A 16599-nucleotide genomic window follows, 5' to 3' on the forward strand; every position below is an offset into this window, starting at 1 on the left:
ACGTCTCTGTTAATAAAAACGAAGTTATCACTAAGAAATTCTCATAAATTTGTGAAGTACAATAGAATAATAACAGGAATAAAAACTCCATGGACAACGAGAGGTACATTAGCCACAAAATAATCTCCTTTAAAGTGTGATTAAAACAAACAAACAGAAAAGCTATTTTACCCTCTATAATTTCATTAATCATCATTAATTTGAAAGAGGAAAATGCCTCACCTTTTTATATCATGACTATTCTCATTCACAACTTCCTTGTTGATCCTTGCCAGTGCCTAAGACTGCTTATTAATTCTATTTCAATTTAGCATATAATCACAAAAATAGCAATCCAGAATTTTGTTGAACTAGACTAGATGAAATTTTTGCCTTTCAGCTAAACATATTTCTGGAATGACATGTTTTAAAGACAGATGTACCATCAATTTGTATCTCAGTAGTGCCCCTTTTTAATGTGCTTGGTAACCAATTAGGCAGCAGCTTGAGAAAATGAGGAAGCCTAAACTTGAAGTATAACTTTTTAAGGGGAAAATGAGGCGTGTGGCATAGCAATATGCTATGAATGTTTCATTCAAGTGTACAATGAAAAATGTATTTTAGAACTTATTTATACTAGAATTGCAAATAAGCAAACTACAATAATACAATAATGCACTGATGTTGTTAGCCAGTCAGACCCCCTAAATAGCTTCATCAAGACTCAAAAACTGTAGCAAGATTCTTTTCCAGATGCATTCTGGTATTGTTGGGCTCCATCAGTAAATGGTTTTCCCTTTCACAGAATGGCTTTAACTTGCTTTTGTGGATTATTGCCTATGAGTCACACAGGTTTGTTCTTAACACAGAAGGAATGGTGAGCTTGGCAACAATCTGCTTGGAAAGGTCAGCAGTATCTTAAGGCAAATCCTTCTGTAAACATAAGATCCTCTGACCTTCAGTAGACAGGAAGGCCTGTCAGTCCTCATTTCAGGTCTGCCTCTTGTATGGGACAAAAAAGTCAAAACAAGTAAAAGGTTTTGTGCATCACTGGGTTGGTCGGAGCTCTGGGACTGGTGGTCTGTGCAATACTGACCTTAGGGTCCCAAACTAACAAAAAGAAAGGATAAATATCCTTTGTGCCTCTTGAAAGCAGTTATCTTTTCTCATATTTTCTTGTCTTCAATCTTCTTACCATGCAAGGGTAATCCCTCTTCCCACCAGCAAAGAGCAAGTGTGGTGTTAACAACTTCTACAGTGCTCTCTAACATACACTTAGTAGTAAATCAAAGCAAGGCTGAAACCTGGTCATTTTGCTCTGCACATCCTATATTTCTTTAATATAAACAGTAAGTACTAAGAGAGGAGTTTTTTCTGTCTCATTGACATGTAGGTAAGAAAATGTCACACATATTAAGAGAAACAACAGTGCATGGCCCTTCAATAGGATTACAGTGTCAGCAGCAGAACTCACATGAGCAGAATTTGTTTTCATTAACATTAAAAGCCTCTCATAGTCATGGCCTGCTGAGAATTTAGTGTAACTCAGTCTGCTAAATACCACTCACAGTCAGAAATCAAGGATTATGTTTTCTGTTTCCTTACAAGATTTCTTAGTTGGATTGGCAGATGGATATCTTAAAGGTTTTCTTTTTTAAAAGAAAAAAAAAATGTTTTCGCTTCTTCAAGTACTGTGACTGATTTGATTTTATTCATGCATTAGGTTTTTCTGCATACATGCACCTGTACCCATGCATGCATATAGGGAGAGGATGTTTGCTTGCACATGTGCTTGTAGGAGGAAAATACTGTATGCACAGATAGATATAGAAGACTGGATGTAACAAAAGGTATCCTAGACTTACTAAACATGACTGAAATTAATATCTTATTTAATTATCCTTATTTACTTCAAACAAGCTCTTATAAAGATGTTTAACACTGACATCTGGATATTTATCCTTTATATTGTGAAAGCACATATGACATTCCAGTTCACTTACCACAGAATCATAGAATGGCCTGGATTGGAAGGAACCTTAGAGATCAACTGGTGCAAGTCCCACTGTCACAGGCAGGGACATTTTCTACTAGACCAGGTTGCACAGAACCCCATACATACTGGCCTTGAACACCTCCAGAGGTAGGACATCCACAACTTCTATGGACAACCTGTTCCAGTGCCTCACCACTCCCACAGTAAAGAATTTCTTTAATATAATACCCTACTTACAGTTTAAAATCATTTCCCCTTGTTCTGTACATGCTCTTGTAACAAGTCCCCCCATGTCCTTCATACAGGCTTTAAGTCTTAATTATGTCACCCCAAAGCCTTCCCTTCTCCAGGCTGAGCAATCCTAATTCTCTCAGCCTTTTCCCATAGAAGAGGTGCTTCATTCCTCTGATCATCTTGATGTCCATCCTCTGTAATTGCTCCAACAGGTCCATGTCCCCCTGTGCTGTGGCCCCAGAGCTGGGTGCAGCACTGCAGGTGGGGTCTCACCAGAGCAGAGCAGAGGGGCAGAATCCCCTCCCTGGCTCTGCTGGCCATGCTGCTTTGGATGCAGCCCAGGACATGTTTGGCTTTCTGAACTGCAAACACACTTTGCCAGCTCATGTCCAGCCTCTCATCCACCAGCACTCCCAAGTCCTTCTCACAGGGCTGCTCTCCATCTGCTCATCCCCCAGCCTGTGTTGGTACTGGGGGCTGCCCTGGTCCAGGTGCTGCACCTTGAACTTGGTCTTGTTAAACCTCATGAGATTCCCATGGAGCAATTTTCAAGTTTGTCCAGGTCCATCTGGATGGCATCCCATCCTCAGGTGTGTCAACTGCACCATTCAGCTCGGTGTCATCTCCACATTTGCTGAGGGTGCACTCCATCTCTTTGTCTATGTCATTTATGAAGATGTTAAACAACACTGATCCCAATACAGACCCCCATGGAACACACTTAGGATGTACAGTAAGATTTAAACAACCAAAATCAAATAGTCACCAATCCAAAGAGTTTATGCTAAATTCACCTGCCTATTCAGATGGCTGAAATTGTTAAGTACAGACACTGTGTTTCCAAGTTCATGAGGGGTACTCACCTGATCAGAAGCATAAGCCACCAGCCTGCCCATGATCTCTGTTTTTGTCAGCTCAGGCTTCTCTGACTGCACCTGTCTGATAATCTTTGTCCTTGCAGCAAGCAGTGCAATCAGGGTGGCCTCGCTTGCACTTCCCTGTGGGATAAATTGAGGGAAGATTCAAAATGAAAACATTGCAGAAGGAGAAAAGCTACATTCATTCTGTGTTAATCTGTGAAGTAGTTAACAGAAAATGCAGATGAGAAACTGTGCAATCTTATGTTTTTTAAAAATATGTCTGACAGCAAGGGAGGAATCTCTGTTTGATCTTGGTCTCCTCCCTCCCAATGCCTCTGCCTTTTCTCTTAAATCTCTATGCTTGTTCAGTTTAGGCAACAGCCTTGCAACCAAGTGCTACAAAGCTGGACTCACTAAGACTTAAATGTATGTGAAAAGGCTCTCAAACCAGGCACCAGTCTGCTCTTAATTCATAACAATGTCAGAGTAACTGCTGAGTTATGTTACTCCAGATTTCTGCACATCTAAGTTCCATCACAACCTGAATGCCAACTCTCACTCCTATCAAGACACATGCCTAATTATACACCTTCTTTCATATTAGAATTACCTTGGGCAAGTAAATTATTGTGACTAAAAGAGAAAAAAAACACTGAAAAAACAAAACTGCTATGATTCAATATAGCTAATTGCACTTCAAAGTATTAGTTATGGATGTTTTCTTCATCACCAAGAAAGATGAAAGGAACAGTGACATACTATTTCTAAATTGCACTTTGACTCACAAAACATCAGTTTAAAATGCGTCTTGGATACTCTGTGATAACAAAAATATTTTTTGTATCAATTTATTAATTTATTTAGTAAATTTCACAGAATACAGCTTCCCAGAAATTCTTTTTACAGTTTTCTTCTAGAAAATGCATCTGAAACATGCCCTAAACTACTCTTTTAAACTATTAGTAGCAGTTTGTAAATACATAGTCATAAATTTCAATGTACTGGGGAGACTCTAAGCAAGATGAAGTTTTTAGGTACTTTCAAAGTTGATATAATATCATGTGAATCATAACAGTGCTCTGAATAGAGTCACTTGCTTTAGTATCTATGTCTCAGAAATAACCCCAGTGCCAACAAACTAATTTTGGAGTGATCTTTCTTGTCCTGTACCAAAATTCTCTCCTACCTCTGTTGAAGACTTGAATATACTTACTAATTACAACAAATGTTTAAATGTTTGGAAAGCAATTTTATTTCCCTGAAGATGTGCCTGATCTGACAGATTTCATATGTGAGAATGATCCCAGTGAGTTCAGACTTTCTCCTACTCTGAAGTTGGCTGAGCTATTCATATGAGACCAAGCTCCCTTCTACTCATGTCAACATCTCAACAGTGCATGAATGCAATCCAGCTGAAATTCAACTGAGTAATCCAGGAAAAGGACAGTCCCAGAGCATTCACTGAATGTATTGCCAATGATGAATATATTTTATCTGCCTTTTTGGTAGTATGAGATTCAAGGAATGTAGACCCCAAGGCATAAACACAAGCTGGAGAGTTTTGTGCACTAGTTTGCATTTTTTGTGCATTTTTTAATACTTCCTGCTTCTGCTGCTGCATACAGTATTATGGTAACTGAGGGAATTATTACAGATACAGTATGGAATCAGGATACAATTACTCCTTTTGGTCAAGTAAGGTAGAACTTCCATGTGGAGGCAAGGGGGAAAGGAAATTTGGTCTATTAATTGCAGAAAACATAATTTGTCAATTTCCTTAAATAATGTTATTCTGTGTATGGTCAGTGGCCAGACAGAGCTCTCATTACAATATCAGAACATGGAGAAATCTTCCTACTTTTTCTGTCTAAAAGGTCAAAATAGCTGAAATAAAATAATCATTTACACTATTAGTGCATTTCCAGGATATGAATGGAATACACATATTACAAAAACGGTCATTAATACATAAAATAAAATGGCTGTAAGAAATTACAAAGGTTAAGGCATTTATTTGAGAGCTGGAAATTTAGGCTCCCACTATTCTGGTGATTGCCTGGCTGGGTGGGCAAATGACTTAGGCTGAAGAATAGCCTCTGCTTCCTATGGAGTGCACCAAGATATCCTGGCTCTCCATCTGTGCTGGTGAGTAGTCAATATATACAACAGTTCTTGTATGAATTTCCTTTTACAGAAACAAGGATGAAAAGAAAAGGACCTACTTGCCCAGCTGAATTTTGCCTCCTGAATTTTGCTGGGACATAGCTTAAAGGTACTTGAATCCAGCAACCTGGAAATACTTTTGGACGTCTCAGGAGAGACACAGGCTTTCCCCCCTTGCCTCAGTTTCCATAAATCACTTTTTTTATACTGAGTCACCTTTTTTACACTGAAGCTTTTTACACTGCTTGCAGAGCTTGGTTTGCAATGCTCTTCCATACACTTGGCACCAAAGTCTTGTGCTAAATATTTTGAGGGGAAAAAAAAAAAACAACGCCTTGGTTCTTGAACTACTTGGCTAACTGACAAGCAAGATAAATCAGCAGTGTTCTTTGCCAGGCCAAAGATAATTTTGTCTCACCCCTAAAATACTTTTTCTTTGCAGAGCAAGAAAACTCTTTAAAATTCAAAGCAGGTATACACTTTCCAGTAATTTATCTAGAATGAACAGCAGGTTACAAACTTCAGGAAGAAAGTTGCTTTCTCACTTATTTTTGAAAGCTGTTTTTTCTCCTCTTCAATGCTGCATTCTGCATTAAGTGAAGGATGATGATACCTTTGCTTTTACCACAGGCAAACAAAGGTTGCCATGGCAAGCAGGCTCAAGAGGCGGAGGAAATATCAGCAAGAGCTGATGTTCATGTCCACCAGAGCTCTGAACTGAAATTTTCTTTCATCTTTTGCCATTTTGAAGTGTCATCTTGCACAGAACAACAAAGTGCTTCATATTGACATAGACTTTCAAATGTAATTAAGAGGCAATTTTCACAGGCTCAGTTTTACCCAATAGCACAATAATTACTTGGCATTTAGGCACAGAATGACTGGCACTTTCACACACGTTGTCTTTGCCTCATGCTCTTTTGCTTGGATCATTATTGTTTCAAGAGCAAGACAAGAAGATCTGCAGCTCAAATGACTGCATCATAAGCTGAAACACAGAGCCCACTTTCGATTCTGAAAATGACCAGTTTCTGATGAAAATTATGGACAATCCAGCACTATCAGCCTGGAGGGGCAATATTTCCTGCTGATAACAATCAGGCATAATTGCTTGCTTTAACTGGTACAAAATAGATGCTGCTACATGCATGAGGGAAGCTTGATTTCTTGAACATAAAGCCCTCCCTAGCAATCGTAATGATAAAGCCACTAACAGAGCAAGCAGATAAGTAAAGAACTATACTGGAAATACACTGGTGTAGGTGCAAGTCCATCTAGGATCAAGATTGCCCATTGATAATATATTCATTATTGTTCAGGTTATCTGCTCAGACATTGTAAGTTTAATTCAGCAGTCAATGTCAAATTTTGGGGGCTTTTTTCTAGTTTGGATATGCACTGTAGTCTCAAAATTGTAGTATCTATTGATAGAAGTGCTTAGGTTCACATTTTAAACAGCTCTTCACTTTATTATAATATTCTGATATTTCCTTTTGCTATGTAAGAAAAACTTAAAGAAATTTAAATCTCTTTGGCAAAAATTGATATACTCTTTACTACATTCTGCTATTTCTATTTATCAAAGTTTATCTCCAATGTTCTTTGGAAACTGACTGAAATAAACAATTGCACATAGAAAAGGTAGACTTCTAACCTCAGCTATGAAACATTGCTGCATATTGTTGATACGTATGAACTCAGTTCACTGAGTAACAAATTAAAGTCTCCATCCTACACAATTCTGATTTGAATTTTAAGCCTAAATTTTAAATTGAACTACTAACAATTCTTCACTGAGAAGTGTTTCAGAAATCAGCTGCTCTAAAAACATCAGCATTACTTTCCTGAATGATACTGCCCACCTATAGACATTCTCACAGACCATCAATCCTTCTGAAATTTGAAAGGAACCCATGTGGCAGAAAAAAAAAATATATTTCCTTCATTAGTGTCCTAGTATAAAGATTTTACAATATCATGATTTCAAGAACTCAATCTGTATTCTTTGTTTCATTTCCCCTCTTACCTGAATGACTCCTCCACCTTGGCCATCCTTCCCAGCTAAAAACTCCTCAGGCAAATTAACCATCTTCCCTAGCCAATCCAGCATGACAGTCTCCAGCTCTGTGCAAGCTGGACTTGCAGCCTGTGTTGAAAAATAGAGCAGAGAGAATAATCTCGCTAGACCATGAAGAGAAATCAGATCTACCTCAGCAAGAATAATTCTCTCTCTTTCTCTCTTTTTTTTTTTGCTATAGAGATTAGATGACTGATGCCACCAGCCAAGTTAGGGACCTGAAGACCATTTTGTGCATATAGTTTCTAACACTTAGTAAAAAATGTCAAAATAGGCCTTACATAGAACCATGACTATCAAATGTCAAAGCTAGGATTTGCATCTTGCATGTTTATTTTTAACATCAAATATCAGCCTCTTTTGAGAAGAGTATACCTCATATGAATGTGGGGGTTTTAATAAAATTTTCCATTCATCCAGATGAAACGAGAAATAACAACAATGGCTGCTAAACTGCAGTCATACTTATTACTGGATTATCAGTATGTTTGCATTGCCATCATTAATTCTAAATGTTGGTGATTTTTCAAGACCAAAACTTGTATGAGGAAACAGCCTTTTATTCCTGGAATCATTCAGGTTATGTGAAAATCCTTAATTAATCAAGGAAATTTACCTACAAAAATATTCCTGTGACCTCACTGCTAATAATCAATAATTTCATTGTAGAATGTTACTGAAATACTTAAAATTCTGGCAAGGTGAAGCACCAATACCACACATCAGAGTAAACTCACCCAAGAGAAGCCCACGCATCCTATTCCACCACACAACATATCTGCAAGAAGAGCTGGGAAGGAAGAGGCTGCAGGGAAGTAGGCAAAAAAGTACGGACTGTGCCAGTGAGTCACCTGTATTATGTGGAAAATAATTATTTTTAACTAAAACAGGAAGCAGAAAAAAATTGTCACAAAATCAAAAAAGGCTAGAGGTTGTGATAAGCAAACAGCTCTTGACTAGCTGGCTGTAACAGAGGATCCCATTTTTTTAGAAAAGCTTACGTTGTTTTTTTCATGATATTTTATCCATCTTTTACTCAAAATAAAAATAAGTAAGTTCTCACCCCAAGCCCCCCAACAGCTCCGAAATCAGAGTTCTCCATTTTTCTTCCTAGAAGACAAGAATTGTGTGGGTCATGGCAGCCTGAGCCTCTGTGCAAGCTCAGGCTCACTGCTCTTGAGTCTCTACCATCAGGGACTCTCTGGTATTTTGGTTTTCCATCTCTGTCATGCAACAGACATAGGAAGAGTGTCTTCAGTGCAGCAGAAGTCCACAGAACTCTCCTGTCCACACTCTCATGATGTTTGTTAATTCTCAGGCAATGAATCTGACCAAACAGCTCCTCACCACAAAATGAAACAACCCATCCCAGTATACAATACCTACTGTAGAAAATTAAACTCTCATCTCCCTTTAAAAAGTTGTGATTTCCATACAATTCCACTTTGTATGAACTAATATGAGAGAACAACATGGTAACTGCATAAATGATAGTCAATTGTCTTGCCAAAATGTTTAGAATTCTCTTATGTAACATCCAAGCAATTTTAAGGATCTGTGAGATACTTGATAGTGCTCCACAACTCCAATCTAGTAAAATTTGAAAGCAGGAAATACACAGCCACACAGCAGTGTTCAGTGGAAACAATGTGACATGTGATATGTTTGGCAAAACCAGCTTTTACATTGAAGGTAAAAGGCAAGTTTTTGAAAAAAGTTGCTTCCACAGCTGTAAATAAGAATTCAGCAGATCTATGTAAGATTTTTTTCAATGGCTGGAAGTCTAGAGGCTGCTGAGTTATTGAAGGCTAGCTTTTTCTTACATCATTTTGTTTCCTTTTTAATATTGGAGTTCTTCTGTTACAGCTGGAGGATAGCACAACTATACATTCTCTCTTGCCTGAGTTCAGTGTTTCTGTGCTGTTTCGTTCTGCATTCATTCTCTGAGGAATTTTAGCTTTTGCACTCCTTTCTCCCAGTCTGTGATAAGGTTTCTTGTTCCTAGAGCTAACTCAGGGATTGCTGTACCACACTGTTCTGCATGCTGCAAATTTGTTTCTATATAATAATAATCTGTTTCTTTCATTTTCTAACCTTCCTCGTGCCAACAACCAGCTCTTCTTTAGGAGATGTGGTCCATGCTAAGGGGAAACTGCCTTAACTCTTGACAGAATGAATCAGGTATCACTTTCCCTGCTGCAGTGTACCAATTTCAAATGTGCCTATCTCTTTCACATGAAAACATCTCCTATCCATTACAATTTTCTACTGTCTAAACTAGCCCTGTACCTGCTATGTTCAAGATTTCATTTTTAGTGGTCACTAGGTTGAAACTTGTCAAATCAGTTATCCAAAGACAAGCCACTGTGAACCTCTTCAGCTGTATCTCATACTTGGTCAGGATATCCTTCTTTGCTGTAACAAAGTTTTAGAGATCTTGTGGCAAATTAGGGACCTGATTTCCTTCACAAATCAGAAAAAAAAAATCCTGGATGGGATGTGGCTTTTCCACAGGAAAACAATAAAATATTCAAGAAGCAGTGGTCCCCGACAGGATCCACATGCACAGACTTTCACTGATGTCCATAATGAGCCAGGGCTGCCACTGTTCATTTCCCCAGCTCTAATCCTCTGTGATCTGTAAGACTTGTGACATTCATCTTAGGTTAATCAAGTTAAACTGACTGTTTGCTGGGAGCCATTTGCTTGATGAAACACAGCAGATTCCAGTTGCACCACTCACACAAAGAGAAAAAGCTAAAAGCCCTGGGGCAAGTGCAGCTGCGCTTCTTCCTCCTGCCTCCCCTTCCCCCGTCCCTTGAAGCAGCTGTAAAATTCTTTTTTTTCATCATGTTGGAACAGATATACTTAGTCAGATAGTGCAAAGAGCCTGACATAATTGATGCCTGTTTTTTTTTGCCCTCTGCTGATAAATAATGATATACAAATGTCTTGGGTCCACTCTTAATTACCACTCTAGTGCTTCTCAGAGACATCCTATTTCCAAGATTTCTTCTAAAGATGTCTTTCTCTGGCTTGCTCAGTCTAAGCAATAGTCTTCCTTTACTACACACTAAGGATAGGTGGTAGTTAGACAGCTGACTAACTTCAGCTGAAAGTTCATAGATTAATGGATCCAATGTGAGGAAAATTAGTATCTCGAGTACCACTATTTGCAGTTACAACTACACTTGATCATTTTTGGCTCTAAAAAAGAAGGACAGCAAAGCAAATCCGAGAGTGAAAGGTGACTGATATTTTTACATGCAGATCCTTTCCTACTGTCTGCCTGCTGTGGAGATCAGAGTTCTGCAGTTATTCCGTCTGTCTCTGTGTTAAAATCAGGAACCTAGTGCCATTATTGTCATTATCATTGGGTGGACTGCCCTTTTTAAGGTCTACCTTACACTTCACAGTAAGTCCCCATAAAGAAATTTCACTACTCACAAATTCTTTTCTCCTACAGGGTGAAGACAGCAATAGATACTGCATTATTATCACTTCACACAATTAATTGATCCCTGCCATTCTGAAGGAACACCATTTTCACATTTTTAGTCATACAATAAGTAGCAAATATCTGAACACAACTAACACAGTAAAGATGTCAACATGAATGAAACAAGAATCACTTATGGGCCACCAACAGCTTACAGACAAAACAAGGGTTTATGATATGTAGTATTACTTATTCTTTCTGAAAAAGCCCTTTCTGAAGTTCTTCATTTATAAAACAGATATAAGACATTCCCTGGTCAAACAGTGGGTAAATGCTATAGATGAAAAACACTAGATGTACTCTTAAATGTTATTCTTGTCAGGAAAAACACAGGAAGAAGATTAAGAGAAAAGGGAAAATATAACCTGAACAATTAGGGAAAATATAACCTGAACAATTAGGGCAAAAAAATCTTTGCAGACTGGCTGGATAACCTGGTAAGGAGAGCTGTAAACTAGGAATGATGAGGGAAGGAGAGGAAACCCACAATCAAGGGAGGAAGATGGACCAAGCTGGCAAGCAAAGGGGGAAGGATAACGTGGACATGAGAGAACTCAGAAAGAAACTAAGGCTAAAGCAGACTGATCCCCAGTGTATCTACATAAATTAGGAAGTGCTGAGAGGGCAGCAGTAGGGCAGGGGCAAGACAGAGGCGTTCTCACATCTTTTCTGGGGAATCAAGACAAATGGGTGCCTCTCTGAAGCACCTATAAGCTGTGCACAACACATGGGGAACAAACAGAAGGAAAGAGAAGGCTGAGTGCAGGTACAGGGCTGTGATTTCACTGGGATCACAGATATGCTGTGGGATTGCTTGCATGACTGAAGTGCTGCAGCAGATGAGGACAGGCCCTTCAGGAAGGTCAGACCAGGAAGGCAAGGCAGAGGATGGTCCTTTATGGAAGAGAACAGCAGGAATGCACTGGCCTCTGCCTAAGAATGGACAATGAGCCAGTCAAGAACTTGTGAGTCAGGACTGGTGAAGATATCAAAATGGGCAATATTTGGGTGTGTGCATCTGCTACAGACCACCATGTCAGAATAAGCACATGAGTGCAGCATTCAGACAGCTGGAAGAAACTTCATATTCACAGGTCATAGTTCTCATATCTGCTGGACAGACAACACAGCAGGACACAGTCAGGAGGATTCTGGAGTGCATTGATAATTACCTAACACAGGAAACTGTGGAGGAACTGACGAAAATGTGGGACAGGGTGTGGGACTGCACATTTACCAACAGGAAAGAAGTGGTGAAGGCAGTGCCCTGGGCTGCATTCAAACCAGTGTGGGCAGCAGGGGAAAGGAGGGGATTCTGACCCTCTCCTCCATTCTGGTGAGACCCCACCTGGACTGCTGTGTCCAGCTCTAGGATCCCCAGTACAAGGGAGGACATTGACCTATTGGAACGAGTCCAGAGGAGGGATGTCAAGATGATCAGAGGAATGGAGCACCTCTCCTGTGAGAACAGGCTGAAAGAACTGGGATTGCTCAGCCTGGAAAAGAGAAGGCTTTGGGGTGATCTATCTGTGGCCTTCCAGTACCTAAAGGGAGCCTACAAGAAAGATGGAGAGAGACATTTTGCAAGGGCATGTAGTGATAGGACATGAGGGAATGACTTTAAACTGAGAGTAGGTTTAGATTACACATTTGAAAAAAAAGTTCTTTACTGTGAGGGTGGTGAGGCACTGAAACAACTGCCCAGGCAGGTTGTGAGTGCTCCATCCCTGAAGTGTTCAAGGATAGGTCACATGAAGAATGAAGGGGAAAGGCCAGTACTTCATTAAATACCTTGATATGGCATAGAGTGCACCCTCAGCAAGGTTGCAGATGACATAAAACTGGGAGGAGTGTTTGATACACTGTGTGGTCATGCTGCAATTCAAAGGGACCTTAACTGCCTGCAGAATGGGCCGACAGGAATCCCATGAAGTTGACTAAAGAAATGCAAAAGCCTGTACCTGGTAAGAAATAACCCCCTGCCCCATAGAGAGCAAGGATCAATTGGCTGGCAAGCAGCTTGGAAGGAATGGACCTGGTGGCCAAGCTGAACATGAGCCAGCAGCAAGCACTGTGACCCAAGAGCATTCTGGGCCAAGGTAACAAAACTGCTGCCAGAAGGTCAAAAGAGTTGATCTTTCCCTTCTATGCAGCACTGGAAAGGCCACACCTGGAATGCTGCATCCAGTTCTGGGTTTTCCAGTACAAGGAACAAAGACATGCTGGAGTGATTCCAGGGAAAGACCATGGAGATGATTAATTGCTGTATCTGTCATGTGACAAGTGTCTGAAAGAGCTGGGGTTATTCAGCCTGCAGGAAGCTCAGGGGGTACCTTGTTCATGTGTATAAACATCTCACAGGAAGGTGTAAAGAAGATGAAGCCTGATTCTTCTCAGAAGTACCCAGTGACAAAACAATAAGAAATGTACACAAACTGAAATAGAGAAAATTCCACTTAAACATAAAAAACCCCTTTTTTAGTGTGAGGATGATCCAACTTTGGAACAGGACAGCAGAGTTCATCCTTGGAGATATTCAGTGACCAGCAGGACATAGTCCTGAACAACCTGCTCTAGCTGACTCAGCTTTGAGCAGAGGGGATGGACTAAATGATCCTGAGGTACCATCCAATCCTTACTATACAGGACCTCATGGTTCTGTACCCGTATGAGTCTCTGGAATTAAGTATAAGCAACATGGGTAGAATCAGAATTACTATAAGAACTGGGATTTATATTGTGCTCTTTGTGTCACTAACATTTCAACCAGTGGAAAAATTTAGGATAGAACAATTTTTCTTCAGAATGTATCACTTTGTAAAAGTAAATTTGTTTGCAGGGCACGTAAATATCAAGAGAAGTCAATTTAGTTAAGAGAGAACATGACATGTTGATGACATAATTGGAATTCAATGTCTCACTTTCTATTCTCGAGTGATTCATCTCTTATTTTTTAATGCATTATTATTTTATTGAAAGTTCTCAGGTGTTTAAAGTGTTTTCTCTTCTACTTCACAGACATTACTATTTTCCTCCAATGAAAAAGAAAAGGCAACTGTATCTATGAGCAGCAATAAAAGTATTTGCATGTGTTGGACATAATTCTCTTATCTAATCTGCATTGATTTAATTCCCTTGGATTTAAGACTTCATCCGCAAATCTTTGAAAAGAGTGCAAAGGTTTCAATTGACCTCAGTGGAGCTTTTGACTGTTAAAGTACAGAAGGCTGGCTCCAAGGAAAACAAGATGAAATCATACTGAATATCAAATATTTACATTGGTCAATGAAAAGGAATTGGCAGCATCATAGTACACTGACTAAAGTAATTTTGATTGTGGTGTCCAGTCCCATCACAATCATATCACATAGCTGCATCTAGAGAAGAAACCCAAAGTGTTTATTGAGGAGATCCAAAGGAGAGATTCCTCATTAACTTTTACTAACAATTCAGTTCTCTTCAAGCTACTTAGAGGCCTAAGGAGACAAGTACATATTTAAAATAAAAAAGGTGCACCATGAGTGAAAAAATAAGAAAATTTCAAGCCTGAACAAATGCCAGATGCTTTGCCAACAGTTCTGCATTGTCTGTCCAATACTGATCTATTCAAGGACTAATATTTAGGCAGTGGTCGTCTGCCTTAGAAGCTACGAGAAGTAGTTGACATTTAGGAGAGTAAGTCAACAGAACAAGTATTGGGAAGAATCCTTTCTAGTCAACTCTAATAAAAGAAGTCTCCTAAGAGAATTTTAACATTTAAAGATCAGCTTGAAGAAACACTTTAGGCACAGCAGACTAATAAAAATACTATTTTGTAAATATTTACTGTGCTATGAAAGTAGTAAAAATATCACATGAAACTGAAAGTTATGAAGTTTTGCCTTAACCAGTTCAAGGGAGGAAAGAAAATTATTTTCAAAAGTAAACCATGCATGAAGTAAAGGAATGATTTGCTTATTTCTAGGAAAAATGAAAAACATTTGTTAGATCATATTCAACAAGTAAAGCTGACTCCTGCCTTCTAAAAGTTAATCGGTGTGGGTATTTATGTTGGTAAACCCCCACTTTCTTTAAGATGTTTGAAAACCTAAACGCAGTATTGAACATTGCACTACAGTTCCATTTCTCTTACCCCTGGCATAATGATCTTCTCAATGTCCCTAAAGACATCCTCAAAGCTCTCAGGATCCTGGGGTGCACAGTCTGCAACGAGGGGCCGTAGGTACCCTGGTTCCACATCTGGGAACACCTGTCGTTTCTCTATCTTCTCCAGGTAATCCGCCACATAGTCCACCATCTCCTTCCCTCTCTTGCGGAATTCTGCAGCATCCATGGGTAACGGAGTTTAGGGCTTATTCTCAGAAAAACACCTGGAAAGAAAGAGAAAAAAGAATCATTTTTGAAAGAGAATTTTACTAGTTTTAAACCTGTCATTCATAGGATTTATAGGAAGACTCAGGTGGTCATGATATGAGTAGATTAGATTAATACACACAGACAATAAGTTTAGCATAGAAGAACAGTAGAAGCACATTGATGAAGATTCAAAAATTACAGATTTATTTCCTGCAGCTGCTGGGTGACACAAGTATGTGGCAATGTTAAGTGGCACATAATCATCTCCCTCCTGCCTTATGGAGAATATGTGTAAGAAAATAGCCAGCTGTGTGTCTCTATTATAATTTGTAATAACAAGCCATAATAATCACTGTTATCACAGTGATCCACTGTGCTGCCCTGTCATTTTGTCTGCTTCTCAACTCCTGTCTTGTCTCAAGCTCTAGCTTCTCTACTCTTTCACTGGAAATGCACATGCTTTGTCATCTACACAACTTCGTTTCTTAGTGAGATTTCAAAAAGAATTCACTTCAAGTTGATCTGTACTTTGTTTTGCAGGAGAATGTGAGGAAGCTCTGTCTGGGGCTGTCCATATTTCTAAGATGTTGGGCTGCAGCTCCAGGAGTTATTTGAGATAGGCAGATTGTGTGAGCACACCCAAGGTGATACATGGCTCAGCTGAGATGAGCTGGAGTTTGCCAGCAAAGTGCTCTGCAAACATAAATTCATGATATAACATTAATATAGTGACTGCTCCTGCCACCCTGGCCCTCACAATTTTATTACTCTGTCTAGCTGTGCATCTTGAGTACTCAGTGAATATATGGCTGAAACTTTTTATTCACTGAGTACCAAAAAAGTGTCCCAGAGTCTTTATATACTCACATTGAGGGGTACTGTTCCTTGGAATCCAGTCAGAAGATTGGCAAGAGAAAAAAGAATTTTCACTGCTGGTCTCAAGAACTATTGTTCTTAGCTCACACACCTGTAGATCTTCTCTTTGTAAGGAAATAATTATATTAAGCACAATGTGAACATTAGATAAGTAGGAGACAATTTTTCAGATACCAAGTATTTGTGATAATGATTTCTAACTGAGGACATAATTTTGAGAAAAGAGAACCTCCTGGGCTTTATTACATTTGAATTAGTACTGTAACATCACAAGAGAAAGACATTACCAAGCACTGTCTTAGACACGTCCCTGCTGCTACAAACAGAGGATCTGGAATTTGTGTGGAGCAGCTGCTGCTTTTATTTAAGAAGGCAGGGTGCTGCTGCAGGTCACAAAACACTTGGGAGAGCAAGGATCTGCACAGTAGGGACTTTTAAATGCCCAGAGATGGTTGCTCCTGTTGCTATTTCACCAGAGTTTTAGTATTCTCTTTAATCATCATGTAAGTGTTTATTTGGCTCTGTCTCTACCTTTCATAAAGGGGTATTAGGACCTCAC

General features: G+C 39.3%; 1 protein-coding gene across 3 annotated transcripts in view; it reads right to left on the bottom strand.

The window, feature by feature from the left end:
* DDC (dopa decarboxylase) overlaps positions 1-16599 on the bottom strand; it is a 63231-nt gene that overhangs the window by 35123 nt on the left and 11509 nt on the right. For all 3 annotated transcript variants that reach the window (XM_077182650.1, XM_077182648.1, XM_054642624.2), the window contains 4 exons: positions 14941-15178; positions 8047-8160; positions 7259-7378; positions 3073-3207 (listed from right to left, as the gene is read on the bottom strand). In XM_077182650.1, coding sequence (XP_077038765.1) covers positions 3073-3207; positions 7259-7378; positions 8047-8160; positions 14941-15141 — 570 coding nt within the window. In that variant the 5' untranslated portion in view covers positions 15142-15178. The remainder of the gene's footprint in view (positions 1-3072; positions 3208-7258; positions 7379-8046; positions 8161-14940; positions 15179-16599) is intronic.

Source organism: Agelaius phoeniceus, chromosome 1, assembly GCF_051311805.1.
Source record: "Agelaius phoeniceus isolate bAgePho1 chromosome 1, bAgePho1.hap1, whole genome shotgun sequence".
Classification (NCBI taxonomy): domain Eukaryota; kingdom Metazoa; phylum Chordata; class Aves; order Passeriformes; family Icteridae; genus Agelaius; species Agelaius phoeniceus.